This window comes from Nomascus leucogenys, chromosome 19 (genome assembly GCF_006542625.1).
Source record: "Nomascus leucogenys isolate Asia chromosome 19, Asia_NLE_v1, whole genome shotgun sequence".
NCBI lineage: Eukaryota > Metazoa > Chordata > Mammalia > Primates > Hylobatidae > Nomascus > Nomascus leucogenys.
In genome coordinates, this window is record NC_044399.1 from 70,164,171 (window position 1) to 70,178,133 (window position 13,963).

Here is a 13,963-nt window from a genome sequence, read left to right on the forward strand (position 1 = left end):
AGCTAGTGTTGCCCCTCCCCTCCCCCTCCTATTATATTACAGGATTTTATTACCTTTATTGCTCTAACCGCTATCTGAAATAATCCTGCTTATTTATTTGTGTTCTTGTTTGTGTCTGCTTCCTCTCTACTATAAGTTCCATTAGAACGGGGATGGTGTTTGTCCTCCTTTTTTTCTTTCTTCGAGACGGAGTCTCGCTCTGTCGCCCAGGCTGGAGTGCAGTGGTGCGATCTCTGCTCACTGCAAGCTCCGCCTCCCGGGTTCACGCCATTCTCCTGCCTCAGCCTCCTGAGTAGCTGGGACTACAGGCGCCCGCCACCACACCCGGCTAATTTTTAGTAGACACAGGGTTTCACCGTGTTAGCCAGGATGGTCTCGATGTCCTGACTTCGTGATCCACCTGCCTCACCCTCCCAAAGTGCTGGGATTACAGGCGTGAGCCACCGCACCTGGCCTGTGTTTGTCCTTTTCACCAATGAATACTCAGTATCTAGAACAGTGCCTGGTACACAGCAGGTGCTCAGGTGGCCTAGGTTAACCCTGAACGTCAACAAGGGGCCAGAGTTAAATGTGGATGCCCTCTCCATGCTGAAGACTTCGCTACAAACACTGCTGGCTGGGTGGAGGCAGTTGTAGATCCTGAGAGGATCTATAGGGTCAAGATTAGGAGAGGTACAAGGGGCTTGGGATTTGTGTCTTCTACCCTAGAGACTCCCCAGGGCCTCCTTACCCTGGGGTCATTTAGGTCCTGGCTGATCTCTGCAGAAGGAGACAGCAGCTCCAGTGAGTGACTCAGCCTGCTGCCTGGGTTACTGGTGAAAAGACTCTTGTAAGAAACTAGGAGGCTTGGACACTGGGATTCTCATGGAGTCTGGAGATGGAGGATGCTTTAACCTAATGGTTCTTTTTAAGTTTTTTCTTTTCTTTTTTTTTTTGAGACACAGTCTCACTCTGTCACCCCGGTCGGAGTGCAGTGGCACAATCTCGGCTCACTGTAACCTCCACCTCCCGGGTTCAAGCAATTCTCCTGCCTCAGCCTCCCGAGTAGCTGGGATTACAGGCGCCCGCCATCACGCCCAGCTAATTTTTGTATTTTTAGTAGAGACGGGATTTCACTGTGTTGGCCAGGTTGGTCTCAAACTCCTTACTTCAGGTGATCCGCCCGCCCCGGCCTCCCAAAGTGCTGGGATTAAAGGTGTGAGCCACCGCGCCTGGGTAACCTAATGGTTCTTGAGAGGAACGAGGATAGAGGGCTTGAGCCCCAGGGCTCCTTAGTAGGCTGGGAGCTTTGGGCTAGGACACAACGGTTCCTAAGAGGGCTGAAGACTGGGAGCTAGGGGGTAGGGGCTAGGGGCTTGGACACGAGGGTTCCCCAGGGAGGGATGCTGGGCACCAGCATTCTCTAGAGGTCTGTGGTTGAGAGCTGGGTCACCGTATTCTTTGAGGGCAGAGATATTCCTGAATCTGTCTGTTTTTCCCAGCTGGGACTAGCACAAGCCAGTTCTTGCTTAATGGAGTAGAGACGAATTCGTCTGGGAACGCAGCAAGTGGACCAAGACTAGGAGAGAGAGAGAGGCGAGTTTCTACCTCTGCTCTCCTCTTTTTCTTTCTCCCTGCCTCCACCCCTTTTTCCAGAACCCCTACCCACATCTCTCTATGACCCTCTCACGCCCCCTGCTGCCCCTTCCCTGGGCAGCAATGGCCAGTCCAAGGACCAGATGACTGAGATGTCAAAATCCCATCTCTTCCCTTCCTCCTGATCTCTCTGGACCAGCCACAGAGGCAGGAAACTGGAGTCTCAAAGGGAGTAGCTTCTGCGGAACGAGGTGGGTCCTGGCTTCCAGAAAGTGACCTGTATCCAGAGTATGTCTGTCTGTCGGGGTTTTTGCTGGGATCTCAGCCTAAGAAGTCCTCATTTCCAGCCAGACGCGATGGCTCATGCCTGTAATCCCAGCACTTTGGGAGGCCGAGGCAGGAGGATCACCTGAGGTCAGGAGTTCTAGACCAGCCTGGCCAACATAGTGAAACCCCGTCTCTACTAAAAATACAAAAAATTAGCCGGGGGTGGTGGTACACGCCTGTAATCCCAGCAACTCGGGAGGCTGAGGCAAAAGAATCGCTTGAACCCGGGAGGCAGAGGTTGCAGTGAGCCGAGATCACGCCATCGCACTCCAGCCTGGACAACAAGAGCGTGAAACTCCATCTCAAAAAAAAAAAAAAAAAAAAAAAAAAAAAAAAAAAAAAAAAAAAAAAAAGAAGTCCTCATTTCCTTAGAGAACCTCTCCTTGACACTCAGACTAAGTTAAGGCCTCCTAGTCTCCATGTTTTCTTTTTTTCTGTTTCTTTTTTTTTCTTTTTTGAGACGGACTCTCGCTTTGTCGCCCAGGCTGGAGTGCAGTGGCGCGATCTCGGCTCACTGCAAGCTCCGCCTCCCAGGTTCATGCCATTCTCCTGCCTCAGCCTTCCGAGCAGCTGGGACCACAGGCGCCCGCCACCACGCCCAGCTAATTTTTTTGTATTTTTAGTAGAGACGGGGTTTCGCCGTGTTAGCCAGGATGGTCTTGATCTCCTGACCTCGTGATCCACCTGCCTCGGCCTCCCAAAGTGCTGGGATTATAGGCGTGAGCCACCATGCCCGGCCAGTCTGCATGTTTTCACAACTCTCCGATTCTTCTTTATCAGTGCTTCCAACTATCCACTTATTAGTTAGCCTTTGATGGATGTCTGCTTCCCTATGGGACTGTGGGCACCAAGAGGGTAGGAACCAGAGTGTTTTTGCTCATCAAGACAACTCAATACTTGGCACAGTGCCTGGTACATTGCTAGTGCACAGTGAATATTTGTTGAATAAATGAATAATCAGTAACTTTCAAAGGGGGTTCTTAGGTGGAGCTTTAATGGGAAGCGTCAGTGCCATTGCCTGGGCTCTGGGGGCAGCTGTGAGTCCAGATCTCATAGCTTCTGTTCAGGGCCTGGTCCACATCCAGCCTCTGACCTTGTGCCCAAAGGCCATTCAGGCAAAAAGAGGTGGAAGAGTCTTCTCCTAGAGGGAGGTAGTGCAAAGGTGGCATTAGAGCATTAAGGTGGCTCGGATCCAGAATCTTCTCCCCACTTTTCCACTCCTCCAACCTGAGTTTGCAGAAGCACTACCTCCCACTGCCCCCGTATCTTCTTCTTGTGGCCTATTCTTCTTCCCTCCCGGAGGTTTCCTTCCCCTCAAAATGTGCCACCTCCCTTGAGCTGTTTCCAACGTTGTGCTCATGAACTTGAACATCATTCTCTCTTACCTGGTAAAGCCCCCAGGAAGAGACGCCCTTGAGGCTTGGCCCAGAGGTTAAGGAGGGGAGCCAGGCCTAAGGGAGGCAGGGCAAGGACCTCCATCTTCGGCCCTTGGCTCAAGACCACCCTGGACATACTCAACTTCAGCTGAAGTGGGAATCCCAAGACCAGGGGCAGATCCAGCCCTGGCCCCGACCCAGAAGACAACACCACCTTCTGCAGAGTGTGTGGGAAAGGGACGGTAGAGAAGGAGGGAAGAATGAGCCGGGCCTACTGCCTGTGGCCTCACCCCTAGCTGCCTTAATTCTGCCTCTTCGCTATGCCTCCACCTACTGGCCATTCTCACCACTTAAATCCTGTCCCAGTTTTTTTTGGCTTGATCTTTTTTGAAACCACACCTGCCCCAAGTAAATATGCAGTCTAAGTCAAAACTGTTTGCTTGCTGTGGGCAGCTTCAAGATATGTCCCTCGCCTCTACCACCCACCTGAGTGCCATCCATAAGCCTTATTTTTATTTTTATTTTTTTGAGACAGGGTCTCACTGTGGCCCAGGTCAGAGTGCAATGGCACGTCATAGCTCACTGCAGCTTCAAACTCCTGGGCTCAAGTGAACCTCCTGCCTCAGGCTCCTAAGTAGCTAGACACGTGCTACCATGCCTGGCTAATTTTTTTTTTTTTTTAAGACAGAGGTCTCTGCTATGTTGCCCAGGCTGGTGTCAAACTCCTGGCCTCAAGTAATCCTCTGGTCTTGGCCTCCAGCACCTGGGATTACAGGCATGCACCACCATGCCTGGCTAATTATTAATGAAAAACAATTTTGTGGAGCCAGAGTCTTGCTATGTTCCCTGGGCTGGAAGTCTTCCTAATATTGACATTTTGGACTCCCCTCTTCCCTCATTGCTCCAGGCTCCACTGAATACAGGCAGCACCCCATTGTCCCCCTTTACTTGATCCTGGAGGTGGAGACTGAGCCAAGATGGGTTCTCCGGTGTCCCAAGAGCAAGGAGGTGGCCTGAGCCTGCCGCCTGCTTGAGTCCCAGGTCCAAAGAGAAGGCCCAGGGCTCTGCATGAGGCTGGGGAATGTCTGTGGGGAGAAATGATTATCCTGAGGCCTTAAAGCTGGGGCCTCAAGGAGGAAAGGGGCCAGTGGTAGAGGGAGACAGAGGCAGGCCGAGCTGGCCAGGGTCGGAAAAATAGACTCCGAGGAAATCTACCTCGGAGATTGAATTCTGCATGAGTCCCTGGAGGGAGAAATATCCCGGGATTTGATTCTACATCACAGCTTCTGAGGCTAGTGGGGGCAGATGCTGAGATCTTGGCCTGTTTGTCCAGCCAGGAATCCCGGCGCAGGCAGCCATCCAGGGCAGGAACCAGCTGGAGTGTGACAGAGATAAGATATGGGAACATAGAAATCAGGGCATCAGAGCCCCAGTCCCGACCTCCCTGCCCTCAGTTTACTCCCCTCTGAGCATTTGGCCTCCCGGTTGCATCTTTCAACCCTTCCCCTCTCCCTAAAAGTGTGGACTTAGATTCCCATGGCCAGCCACCCAACAGTGCTTTACCAAGCCTTGGCTAGAGTTCCACCCCTGGGGTGTAGTTACCGGCAACCGAAGGTTGGAAGCGGGGAAGAGCAGCCCCCCAAGCGCAATCCTCATGATGGGATGGCGTTTGCTGGTCAGGGGCCCAGAGACCTGTCTCAGGCGCAGCACCTCCTCCCTATCCACTTTCAGCAGCACAGAGTCCCCCTCCATCTTGACTTCCACCTGCAGGAAGGTGGGAAGCAGAATCAGAGGCCCCTGGGATCTGTTTCTGCCACCTTCCTGTGAGGCAGCCTAGTACTATAGTGGAAAGAACATGCCTTAAAGAAGCAGCTAGCATCCTTGGCCTTGGGTCACTCAGCTCTTGTCACTTATGTACTGACTGAGCCTTAGAATTCCCATCAGAAAAGACAGGGCCAAGAAGAGCTACTTTGTGGGGGGTTCATGTGGATTAAATGAGATGACAGTGGCAAAGGGATGCCCAATAACTTGGTTTCGTTCCCTTTCCTCAGACCAGCTGCAGACATCCCTCCCCTGAGGACCAGAGCTAGCTTACCTGGTGCCATCTCCCATCATCCAGCCGTGGTCCAGCACCCACCGTAAGCTGGGCCCAGTGATTGTGCAGTTGGATCTCAGGCCTGCCATCCCGAAGTCCCAGCATAAACCAGTCATCCTTAGGGTTGGTATCCCCATAAAAAATCACTCCCTCTGGGTCCCAGGTTCGAACCTCAAAGGAGGAGGAGGATCTGGAAGGACGCAGAAGGAAAAGATTGTGTATGTCATGTGCCCTTTGAGAGCCAGTGTGGGTTTGGAGGAGATGGTGTTCACAGATAAGGAAAGGAAGACAGGGAAAAGAGAAGAGCTGATGGAGAGAGGGCAGAGCCAGGGGACTGGGTCAAGGGCTAGGCCAACCCCATACTTTGTGATCTTGGTGAGGTCAAAGGTCATGACAGCGACAGGCTCTTGTCCTGGGCCATTGCTGAGGTGGACAGCCGGAGGGTCCTGGGCCCTCTATCAGAAAGAGAAAACAAACAAAGCTGAGTAAGGACATGTCAGAGACAGACAGAGGGAGAGGCCCTGCTATGGGGCCAGAGGAGGAGAGAAGGGAAGACTGCATGAGCTGAGTGCCCTGTCCCGCTCCTGCACCTGGGTGGGGAGAACAGTTCTCAGGGCCCATCCCTGGCGGGTGTGACGCAGTAGTAGCAACAGCAGCAACAGCAGCCGGCGCGAGGGGGCCAGTGGGCCTCTGCTCTCCATAATCAGCCACTGTCCACTCGGCGGCTCAGACAACTCTTGGGAGAATGTGTAGAGGCAGGCAGCCTTGCGTGTGGGCGGTGGAGGGTTAAAGGTTGCCCGGGGAGGAGGGGGTAAAGGAAACGGGGCACTGACCCTTGACCCCTGCCCAGGGGCCCAGTCACAAGACTCAGCTATAACCCCTCTGGGGATCAATGGGGTGAAGGACAGAGTCCCCTCCACTATCATCCTCCACTGCCGAGAAAGTTTCTGAACTGGGAGAGGATATTCCATCTCCCTTCTCCTTCTCTAGGGCCTGATCTAGGTCCTGCAAGATTTCTGTCCACTCGGGGAGCCTGCATTCACAGGCCTGAGGTCTAGAAACAGTCCTGACCTGCGTCCCAAGTAGCATCCTGTATCAGGACTAGAAATGAGATAATGGAATCCTAAATTTCTAGCTGAGTGACCTTGGGCAAGTCACTTCACCTTTGTGCTTCAGTGTCCTTGTCTGTAAAATGAGGAAAATAATACTTTACGGGGTGACTGTGAAAGAGGGTTCATTGAGAAAATGCAGGCACAATGCCCGGCATCTGGTCTGAACTCCTCCCCCAGTCTTTTCCCAGGCCTCTGAGGCCTGTCTCCCAAGAAGGTATTGTCTGTGTGCACGGTAGAAATTCATCACCCACTCCCTGACCCATTTTATTTTATTTTATTTTATTTTATTTTATTTTATTTTAGACAGAGTCTTGCTCTGTCACCCAGGCTGGAGTGCAGTGGCATGATCTCGGCTCACTGCTGCCTCTGCCTCTCGAGTTCAAGCGATCCTCCTGTCTCAGCCTCCTTAGTAGTTGGGACCACAGGTGCACGCACCACCACGCCCAGCTAATTTTTTTGTATTTTTAGTAGAGACAGGGATTTCACCACGTCGGCCAGGCTGGTCTCGAACCTCTGACCTCAAATGATCCGCCCACCTCAGCCTCCCAAAGTACCTGGATTACAGGCATTAGCCACAAGGCCCGACCCTCCCTGACGCATTTTATTTTATTTATTTATTTTGAGATGGAGTTTCGCTTTTGTTACCCAGGCTGGAGTGCAATGGCACGATCTTGGCTCACTGTAACCTCCACCTCCCAGGTTCAAGTGATTCTCCTGTCTCAGCCTCCTGAGTAGCTGGGAGTAAAGGCATGCGCCACCACCTCTGTCTAATTTTTGTATTTTTAGTAGGGACGGGGTTTCACCATGTTGGTCAGGCTGATCTCAAACTCCTGATCTCAGGTGATCCGCCTGCCTCTGCCTCCCAAAATGCTGGGATTACAGGTGTGAGCCACTGTGCCCACCCCGTGACCCATTTTAAAACGCAAATGATAGACCGGGCTTGGTGGCTCACATCTGTAATCCCAGCACTTTAGAAGGCTGAGGCGGGCAGATCACTTGAGGTCAGGAGTTCCAGACCAGCCTGGCCAACATAGTGAAACCCCGTGTCTACTAAAAATACAAAAATTAGCCAGGTATGGTTGCCCATGCCTGTAATCCCAGCTACTCCGAGGGTGAGGCAGGAGAATCGCTTGAACCCAGGAGGGAGAGGTTGCAGTGAGCCGAGATCGTGCCACTGCACTCCAGCCTGAGTGACAGAGTGAGAATCCGTTAAAAAAAAAAAAAAAGAAAAAGAAAGAAAAAAGAAAAAAAAAATTAGCCGGGCATGCGGGTGCGCGACTGTAGTCCCAGCTACTCCGGAGGCTGAGGCAAGAGGATCGCTTGAACTCGGGAGGTGGAGGCTGCAGTGATCAGAGATCATGCCACTGCACCCCAGCCTGGGCGACAAAGCAATACTCCATCTCCAAAAATAAATAAATATAAAAATAAAACATTTAAAAAATGCAAATGCCCCCAAGAGGTAACACTTCATGCTACTCAAGAGCTGCAGGAAACAGCTTTCAGAGCTGAGGGTCTTAAGGCTTACCCAGGGTCTGGACCGGTGAGTGAGCCTGAGGCTAAAGCAGGTTATCACTGCATATGTCAATTTAAAAAGCACTGCGGGGGAGCCTTTGAACGGCGGGGTAACTCGACCCAGGTTGGGACACTCACACAACCGCAAGGAAGCCGCCGCACTCCAACCTTGAACTCTACCCAGGGGCCCAGTCACAAGATCCAGCTGTCGGGGGTGGGGCTTGGGGGACGCGGCTGTGCCTGTTCTCCAAGCTGATTGGCGACGGTTGTGCCCCCTGCTGCGACAGAATTCGAGAGGGTGGGGCTTTGCCCGGACAGAGGACCGCCTCGCTGGCCTACTCTCTCCGCCCTCACGGCGCCGGAATCCCAGCTCCACTTACCAGGCCGCGGCTACCCCGCCGCCCCCGCCACTCCCGCCACCCCGCTCTCCCAGGCTCTTCAGGATCCAAGTCTGTAGGCCTTTTAAGGGGTCTAGTTGCCCTTTGCGGGGCCCTGGGACTTTGGTCCCAGACAGCGGGGATCCGGATGGCTTCCGTGCGGATCCGAGAGGCCAAGGAGGGAGACTGTGGAGATATCCTGAGGCTGATTCGGGTGATGACTGCGGGCCGGAAACCTGGGGGTCAGAGTGGCGCGGCCAGAGTGGGAGCGCAGGAAGCGGGGGCAGCGGGGAGGCTTGCCTTGGGATCCTGCTCGGGGAGCAGCGGGGCCCTTCTGCTCTAATCTAGCTTCCGTACCCACGCCTTAGGAGCTAGCCGAGTTCGAAAAACTCTCACATCAGGTGAAGATCAGTGAAGAAGGTGGGAGCTCAGCGCCCAGGTTCTGGCGGAGGCTGGGGAGGAAATGAGGGATGGGTTCCCCAGGCGATAGCTCCAGGCTGGGCATACACCCAGGTCCTCTATCTCTTTGTCACAACTCCAATCTCGGCAGCCCTGAGAGCAGATGGCTTTGGAGAGAATCCTTTCTATCACTGTTTGGTAGCAGAGATTCTTCCAGCGCCCGGGGAGCTACTGGGTAAGAGCACCTGGCCTTTAGAAGTCCACCTCTCCAGCCGGGCTCAGAGGTCTCCCCACAGGCCCCCAGAAGCCTTACTCCCATTTTCTCTCTCTCAGGACCCTGCGTGGTGGGCTATGGGATATACTGCTTCATCTACAGTACATGGAAGGGACGCACCATTTATCTGGAGGATATCTATGTGATGCCGGAATATCGGGGTACTGGGGAGAAGCTGAGGCTGGGGTGGGAGGAAAGCACCCCACAGACCCCACCATCATCCCCTGTCCCCAGATCCCAGCCTGTGTCCTTCTCTGATCTCCTTCAGCTCAAACAATAGCTATTTTTTGTCTCTTTCTCTCCACAACAGGTCAAGGGATTGGTTCCAAAATAATCAAAAAGGTGGCTGAGGTGAGAAGAGGGGTAGGGGCAACAAGTGAGGACCTGAAGAAGCAAGGGTATATGGAGTGGGGGCACCTGGGTTGAATGAGGGAGTGAGAAAGCCCTTTCCTTTTCTGACCCCAGAAAAGTTAGTGATGTCTTCTCCCACAGGTGGCCTTGGATAAGGGCTGCTCCCAATTCCGCCTGGCCGTCCTGGACTGGAACCAGAGGGCCATGGACTTGTACAAGGCCCTAGGAGCCCAAGATCTGACGGAAGCTGAGGGCTGGCACTTCTTCTGCTTTGAAGGAGAGGCAACGAGAAAGTTGGCAGGAAAGTGACGCCATCCCTAGGGGGATCTCTCTCTTGAGTTTCTCCTTCCCCACCAGCTCAAGCACTCTTCAGAGACTACATCCACAGACACTGACGCTGAGGCCTCCCTGGAGGAAGGAGGGTGCCTATCCTCAAGTACTGGGAGAGCAGAATTGAGGGAGAGACCTTTCTTCTTTGTTGAGGGTGAAAAATAAATAAGAATTACATGTCCTGATGTGATGTTGGGTCTTTTCTTTTATTTCTTTTTTTTTTTTCTCTTTTTTTGAGGCGCAGTCTCTGTCTCCCAGGCTGGAGTACAGTGGCGTGAACTCAGCTCACTGCAACCCCTGCCTCACAGGTTCCAGCAATTCTTCTGCCTCAGCCTCCTGAGTAGCTGGGACTACAGGTGTGCACCACCATGCCTGGCTAATTTCTGTATTTTTAGTAGAGACGATGTTTCACCATGCTGCCCAGGCTGGTCTCCAACTCCTGATCTCGTGATCTGCCCGCCTCAGCCTCCCAAAGTGCTGGGATTACTGGTGTGAGCCACCGTGCCCAGTCCAAAGTCTTTTTTTTTTTTTTTTTTTTTTTTTTTGAGATAAAGTGTTGCTGTTGTCCCCAGGCTGGAGTGCAAGGAGTGCAATGGTTTGATCTTGGCTCACTGCAACATCTGCCTCCCGGTTTCAAGCGATTCTCCCGCCTCAGCCTCCCAAGTAGCTGGGATTACAGGCGCCTGCTACCACATGCGGCTAATTTTTGTATTTTTAGTAGAGACGGGGTTTCACCATGTTGGCCAGGCTGGTCTCAGACTCCCAATCTTAGGTGATCCACCCGCCTCAGCCTCCCAAAGTGCTGGGATTACAGGTGTGAGCCGCCGCGCCCAGCCCACAGTCTTTCTTTTCTTTTCTTTTCTTTTCTTTTTTTTTTTTTTTTGAGACAGAGTATTGCTCTGTCACCCAGGCTGGAGTGCAGTGGCGCGATATCGGCTCACTGCAAGCTTTGCCTCTCAGGTTCTCGCCATTCTCCTGCCTCAGCCTCCTGAGTAGCTGGGACTACAGGCCCCCACCACCACACCCGGCTAATTTTTTGTATTTTTAGTAGAGACGGGGTTTAACCGTGTTAGCCAGGATGGTCTCAATCTTCTGACCTCGTGATCCGCCCACCTCGGCCTCCCAAAGTGCTGAGATTACAGGCGTGAGCCACCACACCTGGCCCGACAGTCTTTATTTTCAATCTGGTGTGCCCTACAAAAGCTCACACCTGGCCGGGCTCAGTGGCTCATGTCTGTGACCCCAGCACTTTGGGAGGCCGAGGCAGGTGGATCATCTGAGGTCAGGAGTTCAAGAGCAGCCTGACCAACATGGCAAAACTCCGTCTCTACTAAAAATACAAAATTAGCCAGGCGTGGTGGCAGGCGCCTGTAATCCCAGCTACTCAAGAGGCTGAGGCAGGAGAATCACTTGAACCTGGGAGACGGAGCTTGCAGTGAGTCAAGGTCATGCCACTGCATTCCAGCCTGGGCAACAAGAGCAAAACTCCATCTCCAAAAAAAAAAAAAAAAAAAAAAAAGCTCACACCTATAATCCCAGCATTTTGGATTTTCGGAGGCTAGCAAATTGCTTGAGCCCAGGAGTTCAAGAGCAGCCTGGCCAACATAGCAAAGTCTCGTCTCTACAAAAAATACAAAAAAAGCCAGCACGTAATGGCATGCTCCTCTAGGCCCAGCTACTGGGGAGGCTGAGGCACGAGAATTGCTTGATCACAGGAAGTAGAGGTTGCAGTGAGCCGAGATCGTGCCACTGCACTCCAGCCTGAGTGACAGAGCCATACCCAGTCTCAAAAAAAAAAAAAAAATCTCAACACTTTGAGGGGTTGAGGGTGGAGGATCACTTGGGCCCAGGAGTTCAAGACCAGCCTAGGCAACATGGGCAAGACCACATCTCTACAAAATTAGTCCAGATGCAGTGGTTCACCCTTATAATCCCAGCACTCTGGGAGGCAGGCAGATCACTTGAGGTCAGGAATTGGAGACCAGCCTGGCCAACATGGTGAAACCCCATCTCTACTAAAAACACAAAAATTAGCTGGGTGTGGTGGCACCCATGTAATTCCAGCTACTTGGGAAGTTGAGGCATGAGAATCGCTTGAACCCCGGTGGCAGAGGTGGCAGTGAGCTGAGATTGTGCCAACACACTCCAGCCTGGGTGACAGATGGAGACTCTGTCTCAAAAAAAAAGAAAATGGCCAGGCGTGTTGGCGCACGCCTGTAATCCTAGCACTTTGGGAGGCCGAGGCGGGTGGATCACTGGAGGTCAGGAGTTTGAGACCAGCCTGGCCAACATGGTGAAACCCTGTTTCTACTAAAAATACAAAAATTAGCTGGTCTTGGTGGTGCAAGCCTGTAATCCCAGCTACTCAGGAGGCTGAGGAAGGAGAATCACTTGAACCTAGGAGGTGGAGGTTGCAGTGAGCCGAGTTGCACTACTGCACTCTGGGCGACAGAGCAAGACTCTGTCTAAAACAAACAAACAAACAAACCCAAAGAAAACAAAAACTAAATAAATAAAATTTGCCCAAGTCAGTAGCAAATGCCTGTAGTCCCAGCTACTCAGGAGGCTGAGGTGGGAGGATCACCTGAACCCTAAAGGTCGAGGCTGAAGTGAGTCATGTTTGCGCCACTGCACTCCAGCCTGAGTGACAGAGTGAGACCTTGTCTCAAAACAAAAAAAATAATAGTTTGGGTACAGTGGCTCACGCCTGTAATCCCAGCATTTTGGAAAACCAAGGTGGGTAGATCAATAGAGTCCAAGAGTTCAAGACTAACCTGGGCAACAGGGCAAAACCCGGTCTCTGCAAAAAATACAAAAACGTTAGCTGAGCGTGGTGGCAAATGCCTGTAGTCCCAGCTACTGGGGGGCTGAGATGGGAGGATGGCTTGAGCCTGGGAAGTTGGGGCTACAGTGAACTGAGAACCTGTCAATGCACTCTAGCCTGGGTGACAGAGCAAAGCCCTGTCTCAAAAAACAAACTTTAATCACTAATGCAGAAGATTAAAGAGTATAAACTAGGAAACTTAATACTTCCAATTTTTTTGTTTGTTTGTTTGAGATGGAGTTTCGCTCTTGTTGCCCAGGCTGGAGTGCAATGGCACGATCTTACTTACTGCAACCTCCACCTCCTGGGTCCAAGCAATTCTCCTGCCTCAGCCTCCCGAGTAGCTGGGATTACAGGCATGCGCCACCACACCTGGCTAATTTTGTATTTTTAGTAGAGATGAGGTTTCTCCATGTTGGTCAGGCTGGTCTCCAATTCCGAGCTCAGGTGATCTGCCCACCTCGGCCTCCAAAAGTGCTGGGATTACAGGCGTGAGCTACCGTGCCCGGCCAGTACTTCCAAAATTTATCTTGCCCCCATCTTGTTTCGTCTTTGGTTTTCAGAGTTTACGTTTTTTTTTTTTTTTTTTTTGAGACGGAGTCTCGCTCTGTCGCCCAGGCTGGAGTGTAGTGGCGCGATCTCGGCTCACTGCAAGCTCCACCTCTTGGGTTCATGCCATTCTCCTCCCTCAGCCTCCGGAGTAGCTGGGACCACAGGTGCCTGCCACCACACCCAGCTAATTTTTTGTATTTTTTTTTTTTAGTAGAGACGGAGTTTCATCGTGTTAGCCAGGATGGTCTCAATCTCCTGACCTCATGCTCTGACCACCTCGGCCTCCCAAAGTACTGGGATTACAGGCGTGAGCCACCGTGCCCAGCCCAGAGTTTACATTTTTAATGTTATTACCCTCACCTTGGTCCTAGATCTTACTAATATTCATAGAATATCTTTGCACTCCAGTATCACTCCATTTTCACAACCACCCCCATGTCTACATCCTTGGGCTCCAGCCCATTCATCACTTCATTAGTCTTCTATAAGATGATCCTGGCCAGGCCAGGCGCAGTGGCTCACGCCTGTAATCCCAGCACTTTGGGAGGCCAAGGTGGGCAGATCACCTGATGTCAGGAGTTCGAGACCAGCCTGGTCAACATGGTGAAACCCTGTCTCTACTAAAAATACAAAAATTAGCTGGGCATGGTGGTGGGTGCCTGTAATCCCAGCTACTTGGGAGGCTGAGGCAGGAGAATCGCTTGAACCCGGGAGATGGAGGTTGCAGTGAGCCAAGATTGATTGCACTCCAGCCTGGTTGACAGAGTGAGACTCCCTCTTACAAAAGAAAAAAAACAAAAAACAGAAACAAAAAAACAGTGATCCTATTAGGTGTTGGGGCTGATTGGAGTGGGGTGAA

At 52.1% G+C, this 13,963-nt stretch overlaps 2 protein-coding genes across 6 annotated transcripts; one reads left to right on the plus strand and one right to left on the minus strand.

Annotated features, from left to right (window-relative positions):
* Nucleotides 1-2,863: 2,863 nt before the first annotated feature.
* SHBG (sex hormone binding globulin) lies at nucleotides 2,864-8,187 on the minus strand. Of its 3 annotated transcripts, none has more exons than XM_030799488.1 (8): nucleotides 8,011-8,187; nucleotides 5,737-5,828; nucleotides 5,374-5,563; nucleotides 4,881-5,042; nucleotides 4,494-4,653; nucleotides 4,227-4,363; nucleotides 3,288-3,495; nucleotides 2,864-3,043 (listed from the first exon to the last, which is right to left on the minus strand). In XM_030799488.1, the coding sequence occupies exons 2-8, from the start codon at nucleotides 5,763-5,765 to the stop codon at nucleotides 2,895-2,897; spliced, it is 1,035 nt and encodes a 344-aa protein (XP_030655348.1). In that variant the 5' UTR covers nucleotides 5,766-5,828; nucleotides 8,011-8,187; the 3' UTR covers nucleotides 2,864-2,894. The 3 variants fall into 3 exon arrangements, with proteins under 3 accessions (XP_030655348.1, XP_030655349.1, XP_030655350.1); XM_030799489.1 differs by having other exon boundaries at nucleotides 8,136-8,158; XM_030799490.1 differs by lacking the exons at nucleotides 5,737-5,828; nucleotides 8,011-8,187 and having other exon boundaries at nucleotides 2,875-3,043; nucleotides 4,881-4,988; nucleotides 5,412-5,510.
* Nucleotides 8,188-8,304: 117 nt separating this feature from the next.
* SAT2 (spermidine/spermine N1-acetyltransferase family member 2) lies at nucleotides 8,305-9,913 on the plus strand. Of its 3 annotated transcripts, none has more exons than XM_003274627.2 (6): nucleotides 8,305-8,588; nucleotides 8,743-8,794; nucleotides 8,925-9,008; nucleotides 9,107-9,208; nucleotides 9,358-9,398; nucleotides 9,540-9,913. In XM_003274627.2, exons 1-6 carry the CDS (start codon nucleotides 8,523-8,525, stop codon nucleotides 9,705-9,707), a joined length of 513 nt encoding a protein of 170 aa, XP_003274675.1. In that variant the 5' UTR covers nucleotides 8,305-8,522; the 3' UTR covers nucleotides 9,708-9,913. The 3 variants fall into 3 exon arrangements, with proteins under 3 accessions (XP_003274675.1, XP_030655351.1, XP_030655352.1); XM_030799491.1 differs by having other exon boundaries at nucleotides 8,309-8,588; nucleotides 9,358-9,445; XM_030799492.1 differs by lacking the exon at nucleotides 8,925-9,008 and having other exon boundaries at nucleotides 8,309-8,588.
* The last annotated feature ends 4,050 nt before the right edge of the window (nucleotides 9,914-13,963 follow it).

What these genes read in the sequence shown, in the direction of transcription:
- SHBG (XM_030799488.1), bottom strand. Translation starts at nt 5,765, where the DNA reads ATGACCTTTGACCTCACCAAGATCACAAA. An exon ending in CTTCCAACCTTCGGTTGCCG is followed by an intron (nt 4,654 to 4,880) that starts GTAACTACACCC and finishes GTCACACTCCAG; the next exon opens with CTGGTTCCTGCCCTGGATGG. An exon ending in TGCAGAATTCAATCTCCGAG is followed by an intron (nt 4,364 to 4,493) that starts GTAGATTTCCTC and finishes TTCTCCCCACAG; the next exon opens with ACATTCCCCAGCCTCATGCA.
- SAT2 (XM_003274627.2), top strand. Translation starts at nt 8,523, where the DNA reads ATGGCTTCCGTGCGGATCCGAGAGGCCAAGGAGGGAGACTGTGGAGAT. An exon ending in ATATCCTGAGGCTGATTCGG is followed by an intron (nt 8,589 to 8,742) that starts GTGATGACTGCG and finishes CCCACGCCTTAG; the next exon opens with GAGCTAGCCGAGTTCGAAAA. An exon ending in TGTGATGCCGGAATATCGGG is followed by an intron (nt 9,209 to 9,357) that starts GTACTGGGGAGA and finishes TCTCCACAACAG; the next exon opens with GTCAAGGGATTGGTTCCAAA.